Source organism: Rhinolophus ferrumequinum, chromosome 15, assembly GCF_004115265.2.
Source record: "Rhinolophus ferrumequinum isolate MPI-CBG mRhiFer1 chromosome 15, mRhiFer1_v1.p, whole genome shotgun sequence".
NCBI lineage: Eukaryota > Metazoa > Chordata > Mammalia > Chiroptera > Rhinolophidae > Rhinolophus > Rhinolophus ferrumequinum.
Genome location: NC_046298.1, coordinates 50,950,171 through 50,971,687, shown reverse-complemented (window position 1 = coordinate 50,971,687; position 21,517 = coordinate 50,950,171). Strand labels below are relative to the sequence as shown.

General features: G+C 54.5%; 2 protein-coding genes across 9 annotated transcripts; both read left to right on the top strand.

The window, feature by feature from the left end:
- Positions 1-5,563: 5,563 nt before the first annotated feature.
- ZBTB45 (zinc finger and BTB domain containing 45) lies at positions 5,564-12,059 on the top strand. Of its 3 annotated transcripts, none has more exons than XM_033127761.1 (3): positions 5,564-5,653; positions 7,725-9,003; positions 10,508-12,059. In XM_033127761.1, exons 2-3 carry the CDS (start codon positions 7,725-7,727, stop codon positions 10,762-10,764), a joined length of 1,536 nt encoding a protein of 511 aa, XP_032983652.1. In that variant the 5' UTR covers positions 5,564-5,653; the 3' UTR covers positions 10,765-12,059. The 3 variants fall into 3 exon arrangements, with proteins under 3 accessions (XP_032983652.1, XP_032983650.1, XP_032983651.1); XM_033127759.1 differs by having other exon boundaries at positions 5,605-5,702; XM_033127760.1 differs by lacking the exon at positions 5,564-5,653 and adding an exon at positions 5,709-6,389.
- Positions 12,060-12,708: 649 nt separating this feature from the next.
- On the top strand, positions 12,709-20,545 carry SLC27A5 (solute carrier family 27 member 5). 6 transcript variants are annotated; one of them, XM_033127692.1, is made up of 11 exons: positions 12,753-13,536; positions 13,889-14,098; positions 14,476-14,634; positions 16,850-16,974; positions 17,606-17,617; positions 17,707-17,901; positions 17,985-18,075; positions 18,975-19,173; positions 19,410-19,479; positions 19,682-19,812; positions 19,896-20,073. In XM_033127692.1, the coding sequence occupies exons 1-11, from the start codon at positions 12,849-12,851 to the stop codon at positions 19,930-19,932; spliced, it is 1,917 nt and encodes a 638-aa protein (XP_032983583.1). In that variant the 5' UTR covers positions 12,753-12,848; the 3' UTR covers positions 19,933-20,073. The 6 variants fall into 6 exon arrangements, with proteins under 6 accessions (XP_032983585.1, XP_032983583.1, XP_032983582.1 ...); XM_033127689.1 differs by having other exon boundaries at positions 12,758-13,536; positions 19,410-19,507; positions 19,896-20,545; XM_033127691.1 differs by lacking the exon at positions 14,476-14,634 and having other exon boundaries at positions 12,756-13,536; positions 19,410-19,507; positions 19,896-20,545.
- The last annotated feature ends 972 nt before the right edge of the window (positions 20,546-21,517 follow it).

The window sequence follows — 21,517 nt, the reverse complement described above, 5'->3', positions numbered from 1 at the left end:
CTGACACAAAAGACCACATATTATATGATTCCGTTTATATGAACTATCCAGAATATGCAAATTCATAGACAGAAAGTGGATTAGTGGTTGTGGGGAGCTGGGGGTGGGGGCTGGGAGCGACTGTCAACGGGTACAGGTTTTTATTTTGGAGTAAACTTTTTTGGGGTTAGATGGAGGTGGTGGCTACACAACATTGTAAGTATACTAAAATCCACTGAATGTTTTACTTTGAAATGGTTAATTGTGTTATGTGAATTTCACTTTAATTTTAAATGGGGGAGTGGGACTTCTGGGTCAACAGGGCCCAGCCCTGAATGGGTCCCAGGCAGAGAGAAACCAGCCATCAGGGAGCGTTTGTGGACAGCTTGTGACTTGGCGATGTAGACTAGGCATGCTAAGGGGTGAGTGCTCTCCAGAAGACAGGCAAGTAGGAAACCATACTTGTTTTTGTTTTTCATACTTGTTTTTAAAAGGAGCACCGGGAGGTTAAAAGAGGAGTTAATCAATGTAAGGCAGGGTGGAGAACAGCCCCTATCCTGGGGCACAGGACCAGGTCAGGGTGTTGTCAGCCACCATGGGGGATAGCACGAAGATCAGGGCTGGATGGCGTTCTGCCCCATCTCAGATGGCAGGAAGTGCTTTTCAGACCAGAAAACAAGAACACAGCTCCTGAATGGAAAACTCTCTAACTAGACAAAATTCATGACCTACGGATGGCACAGGAGCCGGAGGCACAATCTCCTATACCTCATTGTGTGATGACACAGATGTGAAATGTTCAGCACAGGCAAATATACAGTGACCTTAGATTCGCGGCGTCTGGAACAAGGGTGGGCACAGGGACTCCCAGTGAAAGGGCAGGTATCCAAAAAACGGGAGGGTGCTAAGGGCCACACAACAAGGTAAATTTACTGAAAATGATGGGATCATAGGTACTCTTGAAATGATAATTATTTGAGAGTGTTGGTGTCCAGTGGCGGGAAAGGCTGTCCTGCACCCTTGCGGCTGTGACAGTGAATGACGGTGTCAAACTCACACCTGCCTCTTCCCGCAGGACCCAGAGGCGGCGGAAATAACCAGCCCTGGGCGCGGAGGAGTAGCGGGTGGATTAGAACAAAAAGCAATTTAATTTGGCTTCAGCGCATACGTTAAACTGGGAAGAAACTAGAAGCCTTAAGGAACAGAACTGCCTAGGCTTGCCACCTCGAGGGGCTTTCCCTTTCACCTACAAGCTTTACTTAAAAAAAATAAATAAATAAAAATGTTTTTTACTTACATTTTGTTTTTAATATACTAAAAACAACATCAAAAATATATTTTTTAGAAAACAAATTTGCTAATTTGGGGATGTGAGCGCTCCAGTGTGTATTATAGTGTTTATCAGGTTTTTTACTTCAAAATTAATGGCCCAGGTGTAAAGGCCCTGCAAAAATGACAGAGGTAGCTGTGTCATTAAAGATTATTTCAGTTTAAGTCTCCTCCTTCTCACTTGGCTTCCTTAGGCCTCTGTCTAGAAAGTTAATAGGATTTTCTTTTACATATGAAAGCAAATTAAACCTTTCTCTGTGTTGCAAATATTCCTCACCCCACCCTCACTCACCTCCTCATCCACAGTCCTTGATCAGCCTGGATGTTTCTTTCTTGGTAAGCTCTTTCTAGGTCCCACCCATTGCTCCTAGCCTCAGTAAACTCCACCGGGCCATGTCGGCCTTTCTGGTGTAAGAATGGGATCTTGCCACTGCCCCTCCCCCACCCAAAAGGGCTCCTCATTTCCTCTCAATCCAGTCAGGAGAGTTAAACTGCTGGTAGCTGCCTTGCCAGGGACCTCCCTCAGTCTCCACCTTATCCACCTGGTACCAGGAAGCATTTTTCTAGGGACATGCTTAGCGTCTAATCCCTGGGCCAAGGGGAAACACCTGGCTGACAGAGGTGTGTACCTGGGTCTTGGAACCTGCATCACATACCTGGCACAGCCCAGACCCATTAGGAGAGGGTTGGGCTTATAGACACTAGGGCCTGATTGCTGGGCTTTACTCTGCCAGAGTGGGGGATCCTGCCTGAGGAGCTGGCCTAGTAACAATGGAGGGTGGAAAGAGGTTGGGGACACTGACTGAGCTTGGGTGTGGCTGAGCCTTCTGACTTCTAATCTAAGCCTTGGGGGTGGAAGAGGGGGTTCTGCTTCTGCCAGCTGAGGAGGACTAGCCACTCAGGAGCTCAGTTTCTTCTGCCCCCTGTGATCCTTGTGACCTCACATGTTCTTCCCTGGATGGAGAGCCAGTGTGGCCTGTCCCTTGTTATCTCCCACTACTCTCAAGACTCAGACCAAGGAATTTTCAATATTTGCAGGCCACATTGGCCCTCCCTGTCTTATTAAACCTGTACTCTAAGCTACACTATTCCCCAAAATGCCCTCACAACCAGTGACAAAGGTCTTTGGACCAGGAAAGCAAAAATGTTTCCAGAGGCTTGTGATGCTGGAGGCCGCAGCTCTCACCTCTTTTGCTGCCTGAGAAGAGTCAGTGTTTGAATTTCTCCCTCCTACCGGGAGGGAGCCCTCCTTAGAGCCCTCACACATGCCTTTCCACCTGCCCTGATGCTGTTCTAGTCCTGTGTCTGGACAGTTGGTTCCCTCTCTCACGCCCAAGTCCCTCTGCTTGTAGGATGAAAGACCACCAAGGTAAATACAGGTAAGGCAGACATGAAGCCTTTGTCAAGGGAGAGGCAATGGGAAGGCACTCATCAGATGGGGAACAGTGGCATTTATCAGACACTTTCTATGTGGATGCCCTGGGTCTCTGGCAGCTGTATTGGTTTTCTATTGCTACTTAACAAATTACCACAAACTCAGTAGCATAAAACAACACCTATTTATTAGGTCACCATTCTGTAGGTCAGAAGCCCAGGCAGCATCCTTTGCTCCAGTTCCCACAAAGGCTGCAGTCAAGTTGCGGGAAGGGCTAGGCTCTTATCTGGAAGCTCTGGGGAAAAATCAGCATCCTAGTTCATTCAGGCTGTTGGCAGAATCCACTTCCATGCAGCTGTAAGACTGAGAACCCTGTTTCGTTGTTGGCTGTCATCCAGGGCTCTTCTCAGATTCTGGAGCCAACCATCACCCTCATATTCCTTGTCACATGGACCCTCCACCTCCAAAGTCCCTGGAGTCCTACTTTCAAGTCTGTCTGCTTTCCTCCGCTGCCTTTAAGGACCCTTGTGACTACCCTGGGCCTACCCAAACAATTCAGGATTGTCTCCATATTTTGAGGTCAGCTGATCAGGAACCTTAATTATAGCTGCCATGTTCTGGGGATTTGGGCATGGGATCTTGGGAAGGGGGGCATTTTAAAAATTGTACCCCTCTACATCAGATGATTTATGTCGACGAAAAACATCCAGCCTAAGAGAAAGCTTATAAGAGTTTATTTGAGCCAAACTGATGACAATTGCCGGGAAGCAAAGTCTCAACAGACTGAGAAAATGCTCCATGAAATGGCAGTTTGCAGCTCATTTTATACATAGAATCAAAGGAGGAGGGTTACATGAAATCCATTGGCGGTAGATTAAAGGAGTGGGAAAAAGTAAAGGGTGGGGGGAATCTCTGGGATTGGATAAAAGTACATTGGAGAGACAGGTATTTCTTTCACATAGGTGGGGTGCAGGATAGTTAATAGCTCATTTTTACAGCACATAGAAATGGTAATCAGGAGACAAGCATAATAATGAGGGATTTTACAGTTTCCAGCTCTGGTCCGGAAAAAGGATTACTGACATTCCAAGGATGTCATCTTAGGTGCAAAGAGACAATAAACAGGTCCACTTAAAGGCACAGATTAACTTTATGAAGAAAGCTCTTGGCTATAGCTGTGACTTCCCGCCATGGCCCACTTAGTTATTAAATTTTTTTTTTTTTATGCTCACGCCATCTTATGCGATTATTTTCAGTCTCCTGAGCTTATCAGGTTTAATATGTGGCCCCTTTTCCGTCCACACTTACAATGCCCCAGAATGCAATGGAATCAGATCCAGGGAAGGGTGAAGCAGCTGTTGGCATCTGTGTAAGTTGTAGGGGCAGCAACTGTCTGTCAAGGTGATGGACACAGATGAAACCCTGTTCTCATAGGTGCTGTAATAGAAGATGGGGGGCTTGAAGTCAAGGAGGTTCCCTGGGGAAGGTGGTGGCAGCTGAGCTGTGTGAAAGAGTGCTACAGACATAGGTCTGTAGAATCCACTTCTACATAGGTCTGTCGAATCAGACATAGGGAACTACAAGGGCAGGCCTTGAAGTGGGAACAGCAAAGTGGCCTGTGAAGCCAGAGAGGAATGATCAGTAATAGGAAGTGGGGAGGAGAGGAATCAAGAGGTGTCTTTGAGGTTGGATGGAGCAGACCCAGAGGACGAGGCAGGCCATTGTGAGTCCCCACATTCTGAACAAGGACAATGAGGCCATTACATTTGGGTTTTCATAAGGTTTCTCAGGTCGTGGACTACAGGATGGGCTGCCAGTGGGGATGGTGATTCCCTGCCTGGTATATCCCCTGCCGTCCTTGACCTTCAACACATTTACAACACATGCCCAGCAGCTGCCAGAGGTGGAGAGAGGCACTCTGACCTTGTCCCAATACTATAGGCTGAGAAGTCAGGCCCCTCCCTCCCACTGGACTCCACACCTGCTGCATAAGGCATGGGGTCCACTAAGGTGCCGGGGGCATCATCCAAACTTGAGGTCCAGGCCCTGCTGCCTCCCTTCCGCCCCCATGAGTAGAGCAAGCCAGGCCAGCCCACCACTCCAGCCTCACCATCTAGTGGGCGTGGTTCATGCGTGTCCTGGACAGCCAGCCCTATCTCAAGGTCCCTGCAGACTACGCTGTTCCCTGTGTCTGGACAGCTGTTCCGACAGATTCTGTCCCTTGCGACTTCCAGTCTTTGGAGTCTGGCTGCTCACCACCCTCCTGGCAGAGGTACCAGCCATTTCAACCCCCCACCACCACCACCACTCCCTTTCTTTTCTGAGTTCCGGCCCACAGTGGTGTGCAGAAGGCTTTCAGTTCGATATCACTTCATTTATTTGTCATTATTCGCCCTGGGGAGAGTGGGCCTGGTTGGGGAGGTGGGGTAGGAGGGTCATCCAATCAGGCTGTCTCCACCTTCTACCTGGGATCTCAGCTCAGGCGCGGGGCAGAAGGTGGGCACCAAGGCCAGGGTTGCGTCTGCTCCCCCATCCCAGTCGCGAACCCTACTCCTACCCGTGTTACGGGGAGAAAGCCGCCTTCCGAGGTCGCAGTGGGGTTTAAGCCGATCGCGAACTTAGACCGCAGACTGCTTTCCCATCGTTCATTACTGGGCATCAGCTTCAGCCCTGCCGCGCGCGCGCGGGGGGCGTGGCCCGCGGATTGACAGCTCAGGCCCCGCCTCCGCCCCGTCTCTAGGGCGACGCCAGAAGCACGCTGTGGCCCAGAGATTCCTCTTCGCCCCGCGGTCCCCGCCTCTGAGACTTTGGTTCCAACTCGGACCAGTGCCGGAAGTGCTGCCTGACGGCGGCGGCTGATCTCCATAGAAACACCGGAAACGTCCTCCCACTTAGTGCTTCCCAGTGCCGCAGCAGCTGCGGACTTCAATTCCGCTATTGTCGAGGCCCGGAAGTGCGGCCTTGGCGAGGGTAAGCTGGAGGCGGCCACGGCAGCCTGGTGCCTGAGGAGGAGCCGGAGGTGGGGTCGAGCGGGCAACCCCCTGCCGCAAGCCGGCAGGGAGGCTGGGGCGTGCCTGGGAGGGGTGCCGGCGCTAAGGGTGGAGCGCACGCTGCGGACGTGAGGGGGCGCTGCAGTATGGGGGCACGGCGCCGGCAAGGTCCCGGACGCTGGAAGTCTAGGTTGGTCGGGGCTGCAGCGGGTGCAGCCAGCACGGATCAGAGAGGGGCTCTGGGCTCAGGGTAGGGCGCGCGCAGTGGCGCAGACTGAGGGAGAGGGTGCTGTGAGGGAAGTGTATGGCGTGGGCAAAGGCGTGGCGGCGAGAATGCGGCGCGTACCCGGGAAGGTGGGCTTGGAGTCACGTCTCCAGGTGGACCTTTGTTCTGAGGCGCCAGGAAGGCCCTGCTGCATCTGGACCGAGGAGTCGGAGAGTAGGGCAGTAGTGGATCGGAAAAGGAAGGGCTCAGGCCCTGCGGGCTGATGCACTGGTTTCTGCCTCATCGCCCGGGCACTGATTTGAAGTCCTTTAGATGCTGGGTGAATAAAGACTTTAAGGGTGTTGTGGCAGAGGCAACGGCACGTGCAAAGACTAGGCTCGTTTGAGGACTCGCCAAGAATTCTTCCCACGGAGGGCTGTGAGCCGAGGGTCCAGATGTGTTAGGTGTTAATAGGCTCCCTCTGGCTGTCGCGTGGGTTAGAGACCCGGAGGTAAGAGAACGCGAGGCGGTTACTGCCATCAGTCTAGGCCCGTGTTACCCGGGCAGTGGGGGTGTGCGAAGTAGTCTGAGCGGTCAGATGTGGTGCATACAAGAAACGAAGGGGTCTGGTCACAGCAAAGGCGGTTTGGGTATAAAGAGTCGGAGGGGGTGAGTCTGAGACCCCATTAGAGGCTGAGGGTTAAGAGAGATCTCATCCTGGGACTGTATGACCCTACCTGAGTGAGGCCTGGTGACCTGTGGGCGGATCCCAGGATTTGTCTTGTCTCCTGACTCTCCTCCCCCTCCCCTACACTGGAAATGTGTGTGGCCAGGATGTGGGATAAACCAGGTATCTCACCCCTGTTCGATAGAAGGGAAATAGGCTGGGTGAGCGCGGTACGTGCTTGAAGCGAAGTAGCAGAACTTGTCAGATTCAGAGTCCCCAGGGAGTCGCGGGAACCCCTCCTCTTTCTTGTCACAGTTGGACAAGTATCCGTTTTGCTCAGACATGCTGATCTGAGTCTGTTCCTGCTCCACTGCACCAACCCAATGACACACCTCTGCCCAGTCCACAGAAGCCCCTTCTCTGTGACCCCCCTCCATATGCCCTATCCCCCACTGGCCCACCCATTTTCCAAGAAGCACCAGGCTGTGGGAGCCACCTCCCTGGCCACTGTGTTTTCCTCCTGTGGAGCACCTGCCAGGCTAATCTCTCAACCCTTTGTGACTATGCACACTTCTGATTGCTTAGTCCAAGAGGCAGGTCATGTCACCCCACCCCTGCGAAGATCTCCGTGTACACTGGTTAACATAACCGGTTTGAGGCAGCAGAACCGGGTCTGCATAGGGCCTTGGATGTTCTAAGGTTGGAGGATGTGACTGGCAGAACAAAAGACCAGGAGTAGAGGGAATTGCAGCCATTGTGTTGGGGAGTCAGCCAGTTCTGGGTGCTGGTCTCTTCTCTACAGGGCTGCCCCCTTAGAGGGGCCTGTGGGGATGGCCTTTGTGGATTTTGGAGTTGGTAGAAGGGTGGGTGACGGCTTAAGTAGGGGAAGTGATCCCTGGACCCTCCCCTGGGTAGTAAGCAAGACTGGGAGCAAGTAGACCTTTGATATTCCTAACCCTCCCTCGCTGGGGGCTGCAGAGGTGGAGGGAAATGCAAAAGTCCTGGAGTAGAGAAAGTCCTGTTCTGACCTGTGTGCTGGGCAGAGGACTGCGAAAGTCCCTTGGGGAGGGCTGAGGTTTGCCCTGGGGCCCTGTCCTGCAACAAAGGCTTAAGGGACTGGGAACGCTAGCGCAGAGGGGGGGTCCCTGGCTGACCCCCCCCCTCCCTCGTCTGGTGTAGATGGCAGCGGCAGAGGCGGTGCACCACATCCACCTGCAGAACTTCTCACGGTCACTGCTTGAGACCCTCAACGGGCAGCGGCTGGGTGGGCACTTCTGTGACGTGACCGTGCGCATCCGTGAGGCTTCGCTGCGCGCACACCGCTGCGTGTTGGCCGCTGGCTCACCCTTCTTCCAGGATAAATTGCTGCTTGGCCACTCCGAGATCCGCGTGCCGCCGGTGGTGCCTGCGCAAACCGTACGCCAGCTCGTCGAGTTCCTTTACAGCGGCTCGCTCGTGGTGGCACAAGGCGAAGCGCTGCAGGTGCTCACGGCAGCGTCGGTGCTGCGCATCCAGACCGTCATAGACGAGTGCACGCAGATCATCGCCCGCGCCCGCGTCCCCGCCCTAGCCACCCCAGTGCCCCCGCCCCTGCCTACTCCCGTTCCGCCATCACTTGCGCCCGCGCAACTGCGCCACCGCTTGCGCCACTTGTTGGCCGCGCGCCCCCTGAGCCATCCTGGTGCCGCACATAGCCGCAAGCAGCGCCAGCCCGCACGCCTGCAGCTGCCTGCGCCCTCGGCGCCCGCCAAGGCGGAGGGGTCGGACGCCGACCTCGCCCTACCCATGGCTCCAGAAGACGACGGTGGTGACGACGATGACGACGACGAGACCGATGATGAGACCGACGGTGAGGAAGGCGAAGGCGGCGTCAGGGGTGAGGGCCAGGCACCCCCATCCTTCCCCAACTGCGCCGCCAGCTTCCTCACCACCGCCGCTGACAGCGCGCGAGAGGAGCCACCTGCGTCTGCAGTCCTTTCTGACTATGGCAGCGCCGGGAGGGACTTCCTTCGGGGGCCTTCGGGTGCAGAGGACGTGTTCCCCGATAACTACGTATCCCCGTGGCAAGAGGAAGACGGTACCGTCATCGAAAGCTGTCCCGCAGAGGTCCCAGTCCCGCCCGACTGCATTCTGTCCGGATCCCGCCCGCCTGGTGTGAAGAACCCGGGGTCGCCTGTCACGCTTTTCCCCTTTCATCTGGGCGCTCCAGGGCCATCGGCTCAGCCCCCTTCCGCACCCTCCGGGCTAGCCGCTGCGCCACCGCCTGCCTTCTACACTGCGCTCCAGCCTGATGGGGCCTCCAGTGCGCCTCTGGTAGAGGCTCCCGACCCACCCTCTGCTCCTGCTGCCACCCCTGCACGTGCCTCGGGTGCCGAGCCACCTGCCTATGAATGCAGCCACTGCCGCAAGACGTTCAGCTCGCGGAAAAACTACACAAAGCACATGTTCATCCACTCCGGTGAGCGGTGGTGGGGTCTCGGAGCCCCTGGGTCATTGGAGATTCACACCTTAGGCAGGATTGGGCACTGGGTGGGGGCAGTGACGCAGTTCTGTTGCTCTTTCATGACCCCAGGGGAACCTGGAATTCGAGCCCCAGGTACAATGCCTGTGGGCAGCAGGCACTCCTGCCGGTCCCCTATCTCAATTTACTGGGGTGAGCATGCCAGAGGGGCTGGTGCAGGGATTCTAAGGCTGGATTGTGGAGCAAGTAACCTGCCCAGGGCCTTTGGAAAGCTGGCAGTGGAGCCTTTAGTCACCATGACAGAGCTTGAGATGGGTTGGAGGGAGGGAACATGGCCAGTTTGGGGAGCAGTGATGAAAGGACCCTCCTGGGTCTAGTCAGATGTCAGCAGGTCCAGTGATTGAGACTGGATGCATGGGAGGGTGGGTTTGCCGGCCTTGGGAAAGTGTGGAAAGCCAGCAGAGAGGTGGCCTGATCAGGGCCCGGAAAGAGAGATGGGGCTCCCCATGGCCACAGAGGGCCCCTTGGACCTCTGTGTTGCAGGAGGCAGCTCCTCAGTCGCTGGGGGAGAAGTAGAGCACTGGGGATTATGGAGTGAGGGGCCAAGGTGGTAGCTGGCAGGTCGTGGGTGTGCTGAAGGGGTGCTCCCTGGGGGCTGAGGTGTGGAATGCCAAAGGCCTAACTGGCTGTTAAGAAAAGCAAAGATGTGGCTAGAAGGCCAGCGGGAATAGAGTGGGGAGTACTGCTGGGCCAGGAATTTGGGATTTTAGGTGCCAGGCCCAGGTGTTCTGGGAGAATCCCTTCCCAGACACTGCCCTGCAGCCGCTTGCTGCTCTGAAAGGCTTTTTGTTAATACCTGCTGACTCTAGGGGCCAACACAGCTGGCCTCCCCTTCTCTGATCCAGGGTGAGGTGGGGTAGCCTGCTCTGTCACTTGAGGGATATTATAGCCGCCAGCAGGCAGGGGTTCTGGGCTTCTGGGCAACAGGGGCTCCCAGAAGAAAGGGGACAGGTGTACCCAGCTCTCTCCCAGTGTAAGGGTGCTGGGCCTTGGCAGACTGTCCCTGGAATGGCCAGAGATCAGAGTTCAGAATGCTTTATGGGCATGGCAGGAATGGGTGAGGGGAGATCCCTCGATGTCGGGGGAGACCTGAGTGGTCAGTTCCAATGCGCAATGATGTCCCACACTGGCGAGGTTCCCTGCAGGGAGGTTACCTGTTAGAGGTGGGGGACACTGACAGCGGTGTACTGGTATAATGGTAAGGGTCTGGAGGGGGATGTCACAGCTGGGCGGAACTGAGGGGACACAGCAGGCCATGTGGGAGGGCCCTTGTTGGGCAGTAAGGTGCGGGAGTGATGGGGTGGTCCCAGAGTGGAGGAGGTGTCCCTCCTGGGCGGGGGATTCCGGGTTGATGGTTGGTCGGGGAGGGGATGCCGGGCAAAGGCATTTGGGGTTCCTTCCCAGCTGACCCTGCGTGCGCGGCCCCCCATGTCGCCCGCAGGGGAGAAGCCCCACCAGTGCGCCGTGTGCTGGCGATCTTTCTCGCTGCGCGACTACCTGCTCAAGCATATGGTCACACACACGGGAGTGCGTGCCTTCCAGTGCGCTGTCTGTGCCAAGCGTTTCACGCAGAAGAGCTCGCTCAACGTGCACATGCGCACGCACCGGCCAGAGCGCGCGCCCTGCCCTGCCTGCGGCAAGGTCTTCTCGCACCGCGCACTGCTGGAGCGCCACCTGGCCTCCCACCCTGCGCCCTGATCCAGGCTGGAACCTGGCCACGCTCATCGTGGGTTTGACCACACTCCGCAGTTGGCCATACCCACCACGGGGTCTGTGTATCCTGTGGAGCTAAGTCACACCCACTGCAGGACTAGTGATATCCCTGCTGAGCCTGGTCACACCATGGGCACCGTGACCACATTCCCACCACCAGACCAGGCTTTGCCCTGAGTGCAGGCCCTCCCCCTGCTCCCACCCTCTTCACCATCAACCAGGGGCCCAACCCGCCTAACTCCTACACTGGGACCTTCCAGGTAGTGGCTGCTGGAGCTGGGGCTGGTCAGAGAGACCCAACCACCTGAGAACTGGATCATCTCCAGTCTGAACTGGACGCTCAGAATTGGAGCAGGGCCCAGGATTCGTGGCTCCAACTATCGCACCCCACCTCCCATGAGTGGAGTGGGGTCTAGGCCTGTTTCTCTACCCCAGTGTCGGGCTGGGCGCCCCACCCCAAGCTACCCCTCCCTCTTCTGGCACTTAAGAGGGCTCAGATGGACCCATCATGGATTGGGGCCAGACCTTGGGAAACCCGCTTTGTAATAAAGGACTGTGGCCCATGGGGCCAAAACCGTGCATTTCTCACTCACAGACTGGCTGTGGACATCAGGGCTTAGCACCGCCTTCCCTGGGCCACACCCGCTTCCCCCCTTGGACTTGGTCATCTCATGCCTCAGTGGGGTGCATATGTGATCAGTGCTTAACTCCTAGAGCCCTTGGTCCTGTGGGGTGGGGTACAGGCCAACTCCATACGAGGTGGGTCTCAGGGAGGGAGGCCACATGTGGGACCCCACCCCAGTCAAATTTGCTGCAGTCCAAGTTGAAAATGTTGAGCCCTCTGCCCCCAGATCCTCCAAGCCCTTTGAACTTCCTTTTGGAGGACCCAGGGGGTCTTTGGGGCCAGACCGCCATGAGAAGACCTTAGCCCCTGGATGCCTGCCCTGGGGGACAAGCTTGAGTGCTGGGCGGGTTGGGGTGGTGGGGAGTGGCATCTACACCATTGGGCTGCTGTTGAAGAGGGCGATCCGTGGTGGTGAGCTGGTGTCACGCAACCCCGTGTCACTTAAAGTGCCAGCTCAGAGCAAGGCTGTACCACCTGCCTCCAGTGCTGGTGTGACAGCTGACCTGGGTGCCCTGCCCTTAGGATTTGGGGCAGCTTGTGGTGGGTGCAGCTTGGAGGGAGGTTCCCCAGCACGACCTGTTGGCTCCTGGCAGCATATCTCTGAGCTCCACCCTGTGACTGCCTCTCAGAGGTGAGGGGGCATCCCACCATGTGTTGACTGCACCTCCCACGTTCCAGGCAGAGTTCAGCCTCCTGAAACCCAAGCACAGTTCCCTCCGGTGCCAGGCGTGTGGCTGTCAGTACAGCACATGGGTGGGAGGGCTGGGTTTGAATTCAGGCACTGCATTTATCCCTTTCAGTATTTACTGAGCATCTGCTGTATACCTGGCTAGAGGTTCAGCCTGGTCAAGCGCCATCTTAAGTGCAGCTTAAGTGAGTGTCACAGGAGAACCTCCAGGTGAGCTGTGAAGAGCAGCTGGCAGTGCTTGAAGCACACTCGCTTTGCTCTCCTGCTGATTCTGTGGCCTTGGGCTTGTTTTCCAAGTGCCTGGTCCACAGCAGGTGGCCACATGAGCAGAGATGAACAAACAGGTGTGGTTCAGAAGGGCTGGAGGCAGGGTTGGGGTGCTGGGTGAAAAGCGAAGGGATTAAGAAATAAGGATTGGCACAAAATAGTCACGGGGATGTAAATAATCATAGGGAATATAAATAATATTGTAATGTGGTGCCAGGTGGGCACTAGACTTACGGGGATGATGACTTAGTTATATAAATGTCTAACCACTGTGCTGTATACCTGAAAATAATATAATACTGAACGTGAACTGTATTTGAACAAATACAAATAGAGGGCTGGGGGCAGAGTCTAGGGCAAAGAGCATGCTGTCAACAGCGCCTGGGCCACAGCACGGGGCGGGGCTGATGGGCTTCCGGAGCGGGCCAAAGATTGAGGCTGGCCGCCCGCGGAGGACAGCATTCCCAGGAACTCCTCTGAAGACGGAACATGGACGTCCGGTCGAGACTGGCCATTTTGCTGCTGCTGCTGTTGTTGCTGCGCGGCTTGGGGCAGCACACGTGGCCGGCCGCTGTGGCCCTGGCACTGCGCTGGCTCCTGGGGGACCCCGCCTGCTGTGCGCTGCTGGGCCTGGCCGCGCTGGCGCGGCCCTGGCTCAGCCCTTGGATGCCCCCCTGGCTCAGTCTGGCGGCCGCGGCCAGCACGCTGGCTCTGCTGCCTGTGAGGCCACCACCGGGGCTGCGCTGGCTGCCGGCAGATGTGGCTTTCATCGTTAGGATCCTCCACGCGGGCCTGGCTATCAGGGCGCGCTTGAGCCGCACGCCGCCTGACACCTTCGTGGATGCCTTTGAGCGGCGCGCGCGGGCACAGCCGGGTCACACACCCTTGGTGCTGACAGGACCGGGGGGCCGCTCGGTCACCTACCGGGAGCTGGACGCCAGGGCTTGCCGCGCGGCGTGGGCCCTGAAGGCGGAGCTAGGCCGTCCAGCGGACCGGGGTGCCAGGGAGCCCGCTGCCCTCCTGGTGCTGGCCTCCCAGGTTGTTCCCGCCCTGGGCCTGTGGCTGGGGCTGGCCAAGTTGGGCTGCCCGGTGGCGTGGATCAATCCGCACAGCCGAGGGGCGCCCCTGGTGCACTCGGTACTGAGCTCTGGGGCTCGGGTGCTGGTGGTGGACCCAGGTGAGGAGGACCCCACAGGCCGGTGGAGGAAGAAAGGGGCGGGGACGGACATGGAGGGCTGCTGCTCATGGGGTCCTGGGCAAGAAGCGCCTTCTTCCCCACCCACCCCCACAGGCAGTAGTACTTAGCCTCTGCAAAGTAATTCTGAGGGCACCAGTTTCCTTTTTTTTGTTCACCGTGCCTATTTCAATCCTCTCTGCCAAAAAATACTAACTATGGGGTTCTTTACAGAAGAACACAGAAGCTTTGCTCTGCTGGCTGCTTCCTTTGTGGCTGGCTGTGGGCTCCTCTTCTCCATCTCTGGGTCTTGGGTGGGCCTTGCCTCAGTTTTTCCTCTGATCCATTCCTGCAGACCTCCGGGAAAACCTGGAGGAGGTCCTTCCCAGGCTGCAGGAAGAGAACATCCGTTGCTTCTACCTCAGTCTCTCCTCCCCAACACCGGGGGTGGGGGCTCTAGGGGCCGCCCTGCAGGATGCACCCCCGGACCCTGTGCCGGCAGACCTGCGTGCTGGGATCACACCGCGGAGCCCTGCCCTGTTCATCTACACCTCAGGGACCACAGGTGAGGGCACCCAGCAACCCTAGTCCTGACCTCTGAACTCTCATGCTGACCTGATCCCAAGCCACACTGACCCGTGCCTCTAACTTGACGTCTGGAACCTACCATGTGCTTTGATTGAGATATCTGGCCTGAACTCTGACTCCTAGTGTGATTTGAGTGGTCAGCGCCAGGACCCTGCCTCTTCCCAGCAAACAGCTTTTAGAATTCAGCCTCTGAACCCCAAACCCAACTTGAGTTCCTTGAACCCACCCACAAATTCCCATACCTGTGGCTGGCTGTGGGGGCCCTGCAGACCTGACCCTGGAGACCCACCCCTGAGTGCTGGTCCCTCTTGTGCTGTCCTACCACCCCACCCTTCCCATTCCTTCATGCCCTAGGGCTGCCGAAGCCAGCCATTCTCACGCATGAGCGGGTTCTACAAATGTGCAGTATGCTGTCCCTGAGCGGGGTCACAGCTGATGACGTGGTCTACACGGTCTTGCCTCTGTACCATGCGATGGGGCTTGTCCTTGGGGTCCTCGGTTGCCTGGAGCTCGGTAAGCCCTTCCCTGAGGACCCCTCCAATCCATGGGACCGCCAGACTGGAAGTCAGGGTGGGGCTGTCAGGGTGACAAGAACCCACATCTTACCCAGAACCCTGGGTTCTTACCTTTAAAAAGGGACATGCAGCAGAGAGCCCCAAGAGATCCTGGGCAGAGCCTGGGACACCCACATAGTCCATGCCATTGTGCTGTCTCCCTGAACCCCCTACTAGGAATCCACATTGGGATCTCTATATAGTCTGTTTTTTTCCCTTCAAAATTTTTTTTTTTTTTTAAGATTTTATTGGGGAAGGGGAACAGGACTTTATTGGGGAACAGTGTGTACTTCCAGGCCTGTTTTCCAAGTCAAGTTGTTGTCCTTTCAATCTTAGTTGTGGAGGGTGCCGTTCAGCTTCAAGTTGTTGTCCTTTTCAGTCTTAGTTGTGTCGGGCGCAGCTCAGCTCCAGGTCCAGTTGCCGTTGCTAGTTGCAGGGGACGCAGCCCACCATCCCTTGCAGGAGTTGAACCAGCAACCTTGTGGTTGAGAGGATGCACTCCAACCAACTGAGCCATCCAGGAGCTCTGCAGCAGCTCAGCTCAAGGTGCTGTGTTCAATCTTAGTTGCAGGGGGCGGAGCCCTCCATCCCTTGAGGGAGTCGAGGAATTGAACTGGCAACCTTGTGGTTGAGAGGACGAGCTCCAACCAACTGAGCCATCTGGGAGCTCAGCAGTAGCTCAGCTCAAGGTGCTGTGTTCAATCTTAGTTGCAGGGGGCGGAGCCCTCCATCCCTTGAGGGAGTCGAGGAATTGAACTGGCAACCTTGTGGTTGAGAGCCCACTGGCCCATGTGGGGATCGAACCAGCAGCTTTCGGAGTTAGGAGCATGGAGCTCTAACTGCCTGAGCCACCGGGCCGGCCCCCTTCAAATTTTTATCACAAAAATTTTGAAACATAAAAATTCTAAATGTTTCCACATGAATCCTCATGTACACACCACCCAGCTTCAGCCACCATCAGCATTTTGCTGTACTTATTTCTTTTATCACCTCCTCACTCCTGCTTGTCTTTTTTACTCTCATATTTTATTAAAATATTTTTTGTTTTATCGTGGACAATTTCAAATATACACAAAGGTAGAGCAAATAGTTGGATGAAGTCTCACATGTCTTCACCCAGCCTTAACAATTAACATGTTGCCTGATGCCCACTTCATGCTCAAATGTCCCCAGTTACCTAGTTGTCTTTACAGTTAGTCTCCTCATGGTTTGGTCTTTGCTCTTTCCTGTGTTTCCTGTTAGACTGGAAATTCCGTCTAGAGATGTTGTTAGAGTCATTCAGTCATTCTGGGCAAGAACTTTGCTGGGGTGCATTGTGCTTCCTACTTTGTCACACTGGAGGCAGCTCATAACTGTTATCTTTCCTTCAAGAGACTAAGATGAATTGGGGAGCTTTAATTGGAAAACTCCCCGTCAACCTTCCTTCTGGTTTTACTACCTCTTGAAGACCTTTCCTGAATCGGGTGTTTCATCAGGGTTGCAAACCAAGCTGTCCAAGGACCCGGCACCCATTTTCACAGAAAGGGCACTGTATTTACCTCCCTGTCAAAAATCCAGCCTCAAAGAAGACACACACTTGCTACTCATCAAGCATATGAGCAACTGTCCCTTTGGGTGCAGAGATGATGATATTTTGCTTGTAGGGTTTTGTTTAGGATAAAAGTTGAGTTAGGGAGAGTGCCTTACACAGAGCCAGCTATAGAGAAGAGGATCAGAAAAGGAGGGGTCGCTTTCCTGGAGTGAATATTGTGACCTAAAATTAATTAATCGATGTGTCCATCCATCCATCCATCTACCAAAACACCCATTTATCTACCACCTACCTCTTCATCTATCCATCCACTCACCTTTCCATCCACCCACCCACCCATCCATCTGCTCAGCTAAACATTCATAAAACATTTGTAATCAAGAATGATTAATATTTACAGCCCTATTTAGCAGCACTCACTTTGTACCAGGCACCGAGCTTTCCACACATCCAGGAAGTGAACCCAGGCCCGCCTATGCTTTTCTCATAGAGGCCGTCCTGGCTGGGCCAGGGACGCAGAGATGAGTCCAACAGGAGTCTGATACCATCCTGTGCTTCAGGGGGCCACAGTCAAGGGATCAATGCAGTTTCTCACAGTGGCTTGGAAGCAAGACCTGAAACCTTTTCCTCTCTTCCCTCCTAGGAGCAACCTGTGTCCTGGCCCCTAAGTTCTCTGCCTCCTGCTTCTGGGATGACTGTCGGCAGCATAGTGTGACTGTGATCCAGTATGTGGGCGAGGTCCTGCGGTACCTGTGTAACACTCCCCAGGTGAGGGGCTAATATTAGGGCTCCATACTTTAGGTATGAAACCCCAGCTGTCATCCCAGGTAAAGGTCTCAGGTAGATTTAGGTACAGGATTCAAGCAATGTACCTCAGGTAAAACTCCCCAGTTCAAGAGCCACTATAATGAGTCCCACACAAGGTTTCTAATCATGGATCCTTTGGTGACCAGCTGCACTTCCTTACACTGCCTCAGAGTCCTCATTTGGAAAACAGGATAACACCTCAAGGGGTATTGTCAGAATTAAACATATCTAAATTGCTTAGAACAGGGTGTGACTCAGGGCAAACTCATTAGATGTGAACCAGCCTTATCCTTACAGAGCAATGAGGTATGAAGCTCAGGTAACTTGTTTCCAAGCAATGTGCCCAGATATCCCTCCAGATAAAGCTTCAAGGTAAGCCCTCAGGAAGTCTCCAGGTAACTACCCACAAGTAAGGCCCCTAAGTAACTCCCCAAGATGAAGCTTCAAGTTACTCCCCAGGTTACCTCCAGGTAAAGACCCCACGTAACTCCTCCACCCCCAAGCAACCTCTGCAGATAATCTCCAGGTAACTACTCTCAAGTAAGAACCCCAGGTATTTCCCCTAGGTTTATTCCCCTCCATCATCTCCCAGGTAACTCCTCAGGCGAGGACCCAAGATAGCCCTCCGAGGAAATGGTACCTGAGCACACCCGAGGTCACCTCCTTGTCACCCTCGTTGGCATGTCCCTGCAGCGGCAAGAGGACCAGACACATACAGTCCGCCTGGCAATGGGCAACGGACTCCGGGCAGATGTGTGGGAAAACTTTCAGCAGCGCTTTGGTCCCATTCGGATCTTGGAAGTCTACGGCTCCACAGAAGGCAACATCGGCTTTGTCAACTATCCAGGGCGCTGTGGGGCAGTGGGCAAGACAAGCTGCTTTCTTCGAGTGAGTGGGTTGGGTGTGACAGTGGTCCTGATTGAGGCTGAGCCCACAGGACCTCTGCTGACACCTCCCCACCCTCCACTCAGATGCTGTCCCCCTTCGAGCTTGTACAGTTCGACACCGAGGCCGTAGAGCCTGTGAGGGACAAACAAGGCTTCTGTGTGCCTGTGGGGCCAGGTATGGGGGTTGGGGAGCCTTCCCTGGGTATGGGAAAGGTGGGGACCCTGTCTCCTCCTTGGTTGGAACAAGCTACCCAAAGCCTTGAGGTCAGTGCCCAGTGGTGGTGTCGGCAGTTCTCACCTGGACCCTTAGTCCCCAGCCTCTCTGACCACTGTCTGGGACCCTCTGCCTCTCAGCTTCTGAACTCAGCCCAGCTCCGTGCCTCAATCTCTTGCTTGCCTAGGTTTGGGGTGTCCATTTGAGTTCTCTCGAGCTTTCTGTGGAAGCCCCATCCTCCCAGGCATCAATCTCTTGCCTTCTACCTAGGGTCTTCTCTCCTGAGGCCTCGCAAGGTCCTGGACACATCTCTTTCTTCCCACCATTTGTCTCTGTCCCTTTCCATCCTTTTTGGACAGAGCTTAGGGACATTCACTGAATTACTAAAGACTGTAAGAAAAATTTGGAATGTAGATGGAAGGAACAGAATGGAAGAAGCATTGGTGAGGAAAGTAATTGGTCAATACATTTAGTTCTCAGTTTCCTTTTTTTTTAAATTTAATTTATTGGGGTGACAATTGTTAGTAAAATTACATAGATTTCAGGTGTACAATTCTGTATCACATCATCTATAAATCCCATTGTGTGTTCACCACCCAGAGTCAGTTTCCTATTTTTTAAGTGGGCTTCCCATGCCACCTTCTCTCTCCTGTCTCTCATTTTCTATTTCCCTGTGTCTCTGAGTCTCTGTCTCTCCCATTTCCGGATCTCCCCGTCTGTATCTCTGGGTCTCTGTCTCTTCTCTGGCAGGGTCCTGGGTGATGGAGTCCATCGCTGTCGGAAACCTCTGGCCGGGAGGCTGGTGGGCTCCTGAGGTTCTTGTACACAGTGAATGTCCCAAATCCTACTCTGCTCCACAGGGGAGCCCGGGCTCCTATTGTCTCAGGTGTTAGGCCGCCACCCTTTTGTGGGCTACCACGGGCCCCGAGAACTGTCGGAACGGAAATTGGTGCGGGACGTCCGGCGCCACGGCGACGTTTACTACAACTCCGGGGACCTGCTTTCCATGGACCGTGAAGGGTTCCTCTACTTCTGCGACCGCCTCGGGGACACCTTCCGGTTCGGGGCGGGGTTTCCCGGGACAGGACTGGGAGGCGGGGACACTGGGGCTTCCTGATCCTGGAGGGAGGCTCGCTGAAGAGGCGGATGCCAGAGGGGGCGGGGTTCTCAATCATGAAGGGGGTGGAGTTGGGCAGAGGGCTATCAGATTCCCTAGGAGGCGGGGCTTGGTGGGCAAGAGGCGGGGCCTCCTCTTTACCAAGGTCGTGCTCACACGCACGAGCTCCACCCCGCAGGTGGAAGGGTGAGAACGTGTCCACGCGGGAGGTGGAGGGCGTGTTGTCGCTGGTGGACTTCCTGCAGGAGGTGAATGTGTATGGTGTGTCTGTCCCAGGTGCGAAGGGGTCACCTCATTTTAACCTCCAACAGCTTTGTGGGTGGAGGTTTGTTACCAGGATTTTACAGGTTGGGGAGCTGCTGGGGCGCAGTGAGCAGAACTGGGCGGGGAGAGGATCAGCAGTGGGCTCTGTGAGGTGGGCCGGCCGAGAGTGACTGGCGTGCTTCCCAGGGTGTGAAGGAAAGGTGGGCATGGCTGCTGTGCACCTGGCACCCGGCCAGACCTTCGATGGGCAGAGACTGTACCAGCACGTCTGCACTTGGCTCCCTGCCTATGCTGTCCCCCATTTCATCCGTATCCAGGTGAGCTCAGGGTGGCAGTAGTCGGTAGGTGGGAAGTCTTGGCGGTGGGAGTCACAGTGAGGTTACAGCCACTGCCCCTGCAGGACACCATGGAGATCACGAGCACGTTCAAATTGGTGAAGTCCCAGTTGGTGCGTGAGGGCTTCAACGTGGGCGTCATTGCCGACTCCCTGTTCGTGCTGGACAACCAAGCCCAGGCCTTCCGGCCCCTGACGCCTGACACGTACAAGGCTGTGTGTGAGGGTACTTGGAAACTCTGACCATTTGGCCAGTCAACAGAACATCTGAAGGGGCAGGGCGTAATGCTGGCCTCTGTCAAAAAATAAATAATAAATGGAGCCACTTTAAAATGGAGCAGGACCTGCCATCCCAGAGGAACTGCCTTGCACGTCTTATGCCTCATACCTTTGGATGTTAAAAGGGCAAAAGAACCTTTGGATTGAGACTAAAGGAAGCTTGTGTCCCAAAACTGTTTTCAAAGATAAGAAGAAAGCAGATTTTATGATTACTGGACTGATGACTACCAGACTGAAAATTAAAAACATTCTTTAGAATTAACATCACTATGTTACCTGCACCAATAGCAATGACTTCCTTCTGTAAATCTAATTGTTCCTCTCCCCTTCCCATAAATACCTCTTGTCTCTGTGTCCTACTTGGAATGCTAATTGGGCTTCTTCCTGAATGGCTATTCTTTTTTTTTAAATTTCAAATAAATGCTTGTTTCCTCTCACTTTGTAAGGCCTTTTTGTTTTTAACACCACCACCCTTGCTTGCAATGTCATCTCCACCACGGACCTTCATGGGTCATGCTGCATCCTAGCTGCACAGAGAGGGTTGACAGTGGACCCGGCATCAGCAAGAATGAACTCACGTGTACACAGATTTCTTTATGTGTTGTCACACAGCAGCCTAGCAGACTGTTCCCCCGTGTCTTTCCTTAAGTCTCTGTGAGATTGTGCATCTCTGGGACTGTATATTTCTCTCTATTTAGTCTCCAAAAGAGGGTTTGCGGCCAAAGACGAGTAAGATCCCCCATGGGGGAGATAACTTAAGCCAGGCGGAACCCCATGGAGACCCCCGATGAGCTGCCTTAGAAAGATTTGGGAAGGGGCCTTGTCTCCCCTTCCCCTTGCCTGAGAAAAGCAGCTGCTGACTCTGGCTTTCCCTTCTCACCTAATTGGGAGAAAAGTCTTGAGAGTGATAAGATTAAACTCTCCCTGCTCAGCTCTGTGAAACAATTTCAACATATAATATATGTCCCTTAAAAGAGTTGCATACCTCACCTCAAGGACTTTCTGCTTCAGCTGTTTGAAGATCAACATAATTGGTTTGGTTGTTTCTATAACGTGATAATTGAGTCCCACAGACCGTGTCAAAAACACTGCTACTCCCTTGTATACTTATCAATAAAAACCTCCAGTCGGCTTTATTCTGGACTCCAGTCTTTCAGAACTGTGAGACCTCTGGCCTTCTGAGATTTAACTGCATTAAGTCTCTGTATGTTTCTTTCTTAAAAACTTAACCCAAAGGCTCCCGTTCTCGCACCCTCACTGCCCGTGTTGCGCTGGACGCGACATGTATGGATAAACAAGTGAGGTGTACAGGGCCCAGTGCTCTCCAAAAACTTCAGGGCCCCCGTTGGTCTCCCAACCAAGACCTCAGCTAGCCTCAAGGAGTGGTCCTGTGGGCAAGGCAAGGGGTG

Coding starts and splice junctions, on each gene's coding strand:
- SLC27A5 (XM_033127689.1), top strand. CDS start 12,849: ATGGACGTCCGGTCGAGACTGGCCATTTTGCTGCTGCTGCTGTTGTTG. Junction 13,537..13,888: donor GGTGCTGGTGGTGGACCCAG/GTGAGGAGGACC, acceptor CCATTCCTGCAG/ACCTCCGGGAAAACCTGGAG. Junction 18,076..18,974: donor CTGTGTGCCTGTGGGGCCAG/GTATGGGGGTTG, acceptor TCTGCTCCACAG/GGGAGCCCGGGCTCCTATTG.
- ZBTB45 (XM_033127761.1), top strand. CDS start 7,725: ATGGCAGCGGCAGAGGCGGTGCACCACATCCACCTGCAGAACTTCTCA. Junction 9,004..10,507: donor GCACATGTTCATCCACTCCG/GTGAGCGGTGGT, acceptor TGTCGCCCGCAG/GGGAGAAGCCCCACCAGTGC.